We start from the raw sequence: 8346 nt of genomic DNA on the forward strand, positions 1-8346 counted from the left end.
TCAATTGGCCAGCAGCGCGGACGAGCCATCTAGCCTTTATATCTATGGTATTGTCCCAAAATGTCAAAATAAGGGATAGCCACGCCCATTTGGAGAAACGTCATTACCGTGCGCCGTTGTTATAGTATACCACGTCATACGCTTGCGCGTGTTCTGCATTGAGTAAAACGTGAGATGATGCTGTGATAGGTTGAGTTTGAGTTAAATTAGTATATTTAAGCTGTCAAAATGAGGGATACTCCGCTATCAAACTGCGAGAGGCTTTTTCTCCTTAAAGCAATAGAAGAGAAAAAAGTAAGTATTCAAAAAGTAACGTGGTGTTACGGTAAACCCCCGCCACCACCACCGATGCAAAAAGTTCTATTTTGTAAATAGCTGATGATCTCTATTCTATAGCGTTTAGATGGCAGACAGACATACGATTACCGGAATATTAAAATCACATTTGGAACAGATTATGGCTGCTGTATCGTGGAGCTTGGAAAAACAAGGTAAAAAATTTAATTTCTCATTGTTGATTTAACATTTTTAATCCTCAGAACCAAGCGTATTCACATATGTTCAAAGGTTTTGGTTCACTTACTCATTCTTTATTTTAACTTTTTCGGAATTTTAAAACAATATGACATTCATCAAAACTAACACAAATGTTAAGTAGGAATTATGTTGTGATTGAAAAAAAAACTTTAACATCTTCAGTGTCGTCACCTTTTGCCTAGAATTTGCATATTTATCATTGTGCATTCCAATAATCCATTTTTAATCTTATTTTTAGTCTCCACATAACTAAAACATTACTAACTAATACAACTAACATGAATACATGAAAAGTAATACAACACTTCACAATTAAAACACATACAACATATGCATTTGAAATAAAACAATTTAAAGATCATATACAAACATTACAGCCTCTACAGTGACCTTAAACCTTTAAATGGAAGTGTATATATTTGATATATGCCTAAGTCAAATCAATTAACAACCCCTTGCGTGCAAGATAATTCGGGGTGTAGGGTTAACAAAATTAAATGTCTTTTCCCTTTTTAGAGTTCTGTGTCAGGTGTCCTGTGAGTTGGTCCCTCCAAAAGATTCACGTCCCACAGAAGGCCTTGTGCTTTTTAATCTGGAGCTGTCTCCTATGGCATCACCTGCCTTTGAGCCAAACAGGTTCATGATCAATCATCTTAATAACATTTGCTGCACACTGGCATTTCTAATAACTTCTAGTCAGTTTTAACACTTTCTGCCACTCACCGTATTTCTGTTTTTGTGAAATAGGCAGTCAGAGCTGTTGGTGACATTGAACAGACAGCTTGAGCGATGTCTTAGGAATTCAAAATGTATTGACACTGAGTCTCTCTGTATTATTTCGGGAGAAAAGGTAAATGCACACATTGCATACGTACTGGCATACTTTAAAGCAGGGGTGCCCAACCCTGTTCCTGGAGGGCTACCGTCCTGCAGATTTTAGCTCCAACCCCAATCAAACACAGCTGAAGCAGCTAATCAAGGTGTTCAGGGTTGCTTGATAATTACAGACAGGTGTGTTGGAACTGAAGTCTGCAGGGCGGTAGCCCTCCAGGAGCAGGGTTGGGCACCCCTGCTTTAAAGGCAATTTCTTCAAATACTTAATGCATTGTATCACAACAAGAAAAGTTCATTCGCTCACTTTAACTCTGCAGGTTTGGCAGATACGGGTTGACGTGCATGTGTTAAATCATGATGGAAATCTATTGGATGCTGCAAGTATTGCTGCCATAGCTGCACTTTCACATTTTAGACGTCCAGACGCCAGTGTTCTGGGACGAGACATCACTGTGGTGAGGCTTGTAACTCCATAATGATATACCTTACATCTTTTTAAACATTTTTAGCATATATGGTTAAATGTATGTTGTGAGATGATAACCCTTACGGGATAGTTCATCAAAAAATACATTCGATGTCATTCAATTTGTTCTTCAATTTAGATTTTGTAGGGTTTATTTGTTTGCTAGTAAACTCCCAATGTGTCGTCTTTCAGGCTATGGAGTATACATCCTGTGGAAAATTAGTGTTGTGATAGTGATTTAATCAATAGTTTGTGTGTGTTTTGAGCAGTACAGTCTAGAGGAGAGGGATCCTATTCCACTGTCCATTTATCACATGCCCATATGTGTCAGCTTTGCTTTCTTCCTGCAGGGGTAAGAAACAGCTAATGCACACTACACACAACTACTGCTAAGTATCTGCATCTCACATCGGTAAACTTAACTGACCTCTGATCTTATTCGGTAAGCATGTAGGCAAATAAGTGCAAAATAATTAAATTTTTTAGTTTGATCTCTTTTGAATCAAAGAAACACTGATCCGTTTATGCAACTGTGTATAATTTTGAATGTGTATATATAATTTATTATATTGAAATGCAGAAATGCAATATAACATACATAACTCTATTATCTGTGGTGTAAAAAGACCTAAAGATCTTCATTCGTCCAATTGGATCCGAAAACCCGAAGTTCGAGCGGGTTCGGGTCTAAAAGTTTCATGTGTGCCTCGGACATGGGTCGGGTATAATAATAGCGGCATCGGGTCTAGGGTAATTTAAAATGAATGTGTTTTGCCGAATTGACCAGAGATGACCCGAAATATCTTGCGTGTGTGCGTCGGTGTTCTTTACCACCAACCCATCATCTGTTTGACATCATGTGGCTGGCGGTAGGTTAGACACACAGCTGTCAATCAATTTAAAAAGTGTACATTTTAGAGGTTACCTGACATAACCTTACATAATGAACTGTTTTGTTTTTATTAACTTAGAATGAGCTGTTTTTATCTATATACACTGTGTGTCATGGAAGTCGCCATTTTTCTACAGTAGCCCTAAACGGACAAACCGTTCTACTGAGCCCGTTTCATCCCTACGTTGTATGTTTGTCCTGTGGAAGCTACTGTAGCTTCTCTTTGCCTTTCTGAAAATTGAGCTTGGCTGCAATTCGCAATCTCACCACTAGATGTCGCTAAAACCCCACACTGGACCTTTAAAATTCTTTAACGTGAATATCAGGGTGACACTTCAAGAAGCTACATGATAAAATGCAGAGAATTTAGACTTTATTTTGATCAATTGTGGATGTTTTTAATAATAACATAATTCATATAGTTACTTTTTTGTTATTTCATGGTTTTAATGAGTTTACTATTATTCTATAATGTGGACAGAAAGAAATAATAAAGAATAAGTGTTTTTAAACTTTACAAATTTACCGTACATTTAAATGTTTCTACTGATGTAAGAGATATTAACACAAACTTTCTATCTTTTTGTTTTATTCTAAGGTCTTATTTGCTTGTGGACCCTTGTGAACGAGAGGAGCGGGTGATGGATGGATTGCTGGTATTAGCCATGAACAAACACAGAGAGATTTGCTCGATTCAGTCCAGTGGAGGGATCATGCTTCTAAAAGATCAGGTGACAGCACGAGTCTGTAGATATTCATTTTTTTCAAAGTGTTTCATGGCTTCATTACATAATTCTTGCAGGGACTTTAGGTTTGACCAGAAGTAACATTTTGTCATTTTCTAAAAATCATTTCAGTTTCTCTTTGTGTTTTATGCAGGTTTTAAGGTGCAGCAAAATTGCAAGTGTCAAGGTGTCTGAAATTACAGAGCTTATCAACAAAGCCTTGCAAAATGACAAAAAAGTCAGGTATGATTTGCCACCTGCAGGGATGCACTGTTGTTCTGTTTATTTATAACAAAAATAAAGGAATCATAAAGCAGGTGTATTACCACACTTGATATTTAATCAAATCCATTTTCTATTGTTCTGTTCAGAAAAGAGGGAGGAAAGTTTGGCTTTGCTGAGTCCATGCCCAGAGAGCGAATAACGACCCTTAAAAGAGATGAAACTCCGGTGGAGATGGCAGATGTCAATGAGACAGCCGAAGAGATTTTGAACAAAACAGAAACAACCACAGAACCGTATCTTTATTGACACTTAAAGTGACATTCACGGCATGTACATTTAAATATGCTAATTGTGTGGCTGTGTATAACAAGTGTTCTTTTAATATAAATCCTTGACCCCAGATCAGTGTGCCCTCTCCTGTTCTTTGTGCCACGGGAACTGCACAGGTAGGTGAGGGTGTTGTAAACTCATGGGGACTCGAAGAAGAAGAAGAAGAGGAGGAGGATGAGCAGATGACAGAGAACAGAAAAACAGGTTTCATATTTTGCAGATCTAAAGCGCTATAATTTACCGTATTTTGTGCATTGCATTTTACCAATGTTTAATTTAATTTAATTTTTAATTTAATTTTATTTATATAGCACTATATTTCAACAGGTGTTGGCCATAGTGCTGAACATAGCCAATAAAAATAATATAAAAAATAAATACATAAAAACCACACACAGAGCATATAAAACATAACACCACCAAATTTACAAAGTCAGACAATAACACATTACGTGCTCATTGATTGTACGCTTTCTGTAGTAGGTATCGTTTTAGAGTTTTTTTAAAACAGGACACATGCGTAATTTCCCTTACATGTAGCGGTACACTGTTCCATAATTTGGGACCGGCTACAGCAAAAGCTCGGTCTCCCTTTGTTTTTAGCCGCGTTCTGGGAACCTTCAGCAGATTTTGGGTAGAAGATCTTAGGCATCTAGATGGTGCATTTATACATAAGAGCTCAGAGAGATATACAGGAGCTAGCCCATTAAGAGCTTTAAAGACAAAAAGCAAAACTTTGTACTCTATTCTGTATTTTACCGGCAACCAATTCAAGGAGAGTAGGACAGGCGTAATGTGGTCGTATTTGCGAGTTCTTGTAAGCAGTCTGGCCGCAGCATTTTGGACCACTTGTAAACGATCCATACAGGATTGACTAATACCTATGTAGATTGAATTGCAGTAGTCCAACCGAGAGAGAATAAATGCCTGAATTACTCTCTCAAACTCAGCAGGGTTTAACAGATTTTTAACTTTGGCCAGTAATCTTAACTGAAAAAAACAAGATTTAACAACAGAATTCACCTGTTTATCAAAGGACAGAGAAGAATCAAAAAACACACCCAAATTTTTAACAGACGGCTTTACATAAGTAGATAGATTGCCCAGTGTTTGGTGTACGCTGCCTGAGACGGCTAAAGGACCAAGCACAATTATCTCAGTCTTATTCTCATTGAGACTCAGGAAATTATTTGCCATCCAGGCCTTTATATCTGCCAGACAGGCAGTTAAAGTACATATACCAGTTTTATCATTTTGCTTGATAGGCAAATATATCTGAGTATCATCAGCGTAACAATGATATGACACACCATATTTTCTAAATATTGAACCCAGTGGTAACATATATAAGGAAAATAATATTGGAGCCAAAACAGAACCCTGAGGGACCCCGCATGTCAGAGCTGATTTAGAGGAGAAATGTCCATTTATACACACAGAAAAAGTTCTGTCCTTCAAAAATGATTTAAACCAGTCCAATACATAACCTTTTATACCTGCACATTGTTCAAGCCGCGAAATAAGAATGTTATGGTTGACTGTGTCGAAAGCCGCGCTCAAATCTAGCAGAAGTAATACTATGGACTGGCCCGAATCAACAGATAATAAAATATCATTTGACACTCGGAGTATTGCTGATTCTGTGCTGTGAAGTTTCCTGAACCCAGACTGAAATTTTTCAAAAACTCTATTTGTCTCCAAAAAATTTAGTACTTGGAGGGAGACAACCTTTTCAAGAATTTTTGATATAAAAGGTAAATTAGAGATTGGCCTGAAATTCGAAAGAATATTCACATCCAGATTTGTTTTCTTCAGCAAAGGTTTGATAGTAGCGTGCTTAAAATATTCTGGAACAGTGCCTATTGATAAGCTCTGGTTTATTATTGATTGTATACAGGGGCCAACAGAATTAAAAATCTGCATAAGCAAGCGTGCTGGAATAATGTCGGTGGCAGATGTAGTCAACTTTAGCTTCAAAATTAAGTCGTACAGAGAATTTAAGGAAATTGGTTCAAATACACTTAAAAAAACATTACACTCTGAAGGAGATGAAGGATCATAATTATTATGCACAATATGTTGTGTAATATCACTAATCTTATCTGTAAAATACTTAAGAAATCTTTCACAGATAATGGGTGGGTCATCATAATGTATATCCACAGATGGGTTCAAGGTGGAATTTATAATAGAAAAAAGGACTCTGGGATTTTGGTGATTTCTTGTTATAATGTCCGAAAAATATTTTGCTTTAGCTTCCTTGGCGGCTGTTTGATAGCTAGTTAGGGAGGTACGTAGTATTTCTAAGGACACATGTAAGTGGTCTTTTTTCCACTTTCGTTCAGCACGCCGACATACTCGTCTTAACTCCCGTATATTATTATCTATCTATTAATGTCACTTTTATGCATTAAAAAATATGTATGAAGTGTATCTTGTAAGATAATTGTGTATGTGTGTGTGTTTCCTGTGCAGCAGATGATGTGATGGTAATCTCAGACAGTGAAGAGGAAGAAGTTATCATTCTTAATCAGGAACCCCAGTGAGTCCACATACTGTGTCTTATCTCTGACCTCATTCACAAAAATATAACATATCCATGTAATGCACATACAATATACAGTATGACATAACCAAATATACTCTTTATTTAAAGGAAATCGAAGAAGAGAGGTAGACAAAAATGAACGCTTGCCTGAAGAGGAAAGAATGAACATAAGTGTATGGTGTTTATCAATGACTCCCATACCACATTAATAAAACAGTTTTGTTCCTTTTTGTATAATAAAATAAATATAAACATTAAAAAGTTTGTGTTTAATTATTGAAGAGTGGGAATAAAATCTCATGTGGGCAGTGGAGGTAATGTAAAGAGAAGTCATGAAATTATACAGCAAAGACTGTGAAAGAAATAATCCATGTTTAAACGAATGCTTAAGGACTTCTTGTGACATCATAGCGCAACCCTTAATCTTTTTCTGACAAACTTAATAATAAATGTTTGGCCAGTACGGGGATCGAACCCGCGACCTTGGCGTTATTAGCACCACGCTCTAACCAACTGAGCTAACCGGCCAGTTGACGCAGCATTGGTCAGTTATGAATCTCAATCTTGTAAGTTAGACTATTGAATCATGGTTTGATTCTAGTTTTATAAACAATTGTTTTATAATTGAGCTAGTGTATTAAAATGTTTAGTAATCAGTATGCAAACATTTAACGTTGTCTTGTTTATATGTTTAGTAAACAAACATTGTTTACTGTACATACTAGTTGTACAACATAAATTGCTAATAAACATACGGCTGGCATAACATACAAACAAATCAAATTATCATTATATTTCGAAATGTATAATTGGAAACACATTGCTGCACGCTGTCAGACTTGGCAGCACGGAGTACAGATTTATGGAATAAATTTCCCGCCTAATGTATTGAGGTCACGGATCAAAAAATAATATGCGTGAATGAAAAAATAATACGCGCAAATTTGATCTTTAAACAGAATTAAAATTAAAATGCACAAAACTGAAAAACGAATGCAAAGTTATCCAAATTGCATACAAAATGGCATTTTCTTTGTTTATATTACTCCTTTATTTCTTCTCTCTAATATTTTCTGCTCATATTTATTTGTTTTGTATGCTTGTGCTGTTTTTTCTCTCGCTGTTATTTTCACACTCTGCGCTTGCTTTTCCAAAAGTTGCCGTTAGAGTTTCATGCAAATCAGGGCGGACTTAAGCGTCACCATTGGTCCGCTAGTTGCAGATTGACAGCTCCTTTAGCCAATCAGTTGAAGAGGAAGTTGACGTCACTCCAGTGCGACTCCCGGCTGCATAGTCGTGCAGGAGAGGATGGATAACCGTCAGCTGGCAAATATTAGACAATTAAATATCATTAAACAAAATATTGTTAGTGTTTGACAGAAATACACTTATGTCTGTTGTGAGTACTCTTTGTCAGTTCTTTAAGATAATGTGTCATCCAAGTAAATGAAAGTCCGTTAACACGAATACTTTTAGCTAGTTTAGGTTTAGGCGGTGGAGTGAGTCTTTGCAGTTTAAGGCTAAAATGAATTACATACATTGGCTTTACACATTCTATGCTCAGTACACTATAATGATAAAGTGATAATAGTTAAGTTATGTGCAAACGTATACAGTATAAAACTAAAAATATTACGATATCATAGGCATTCAGACCTTTCATAGATGGCTGTCTGCTTTTTAGGACAAATACATTTATGAAATTACCATTGGTAGACTTCAGCCAAGTTGTACATCTGAACGATCTTGACAAAAAAAAAATAATAATAGCAAACGGCCTGAATATCAG

General features: G+C 36.4%; 1 protein-coding gene and 1 non-coding gene across 2 annotated transcripts; one reads left to right on the plus strand and one right to left on the minus strand.

The window, feature by feature from the left end:
• Positions 1–120: 120 nt before the first annotated feature.
• On the plus strand, positions 121–6818 carry exosc9 (exosome component 9). The gene is made up of 12 exons (XM_065254622.1): positions 121–294; positions 397–491; positions 1054–1173; positions 1285–1387; positions 1689–1826; positions 2107–2189; positions 3328–3460; positions 3609–3697; positions 3826–3972; positions 4086–4213; positions 6485–6551; positions 6666–6818. Exons 1-12 carry the CDS (start codon positions 229–231, stop codon positions 6694–6696), a joined length of 1200 nt encoding a protein of 399 aa, XP_065110694.1. The 5' UTR covers positions 121–228; the 3' UTR covers positions 6697–6818.
• Positions 6819–7011: 193 nt separating this feature from the next.
• On the minus strand, positions 7012–7085 carry trnai-aau (transfer RNA isoleucine (anticodon AAU)). The gene has a single exon. It is a non-coding gene; the product is annotated as a tRNA-Ile (tRNA).
• Between the last annotated feature and the right edge of the window lie 1261 nt (positions 7086–8346).

The sequence above is a fragment of the Paramisgurnus dabryanus genome, chromosome 4 (genome assembly GCF_030506205.2).
Source record: "Paramisgurnus dabryanus chromosome 4, PD_genome_1.1, whole genome shotgun sequence".
NCBI classification, from domain to species: Eukaryota; Metazoa; Chordata; class Actinopteri; order Cypriniformes; family Cobitidae; genus Paramisgurnus; species Paramisgurnus dabryanus.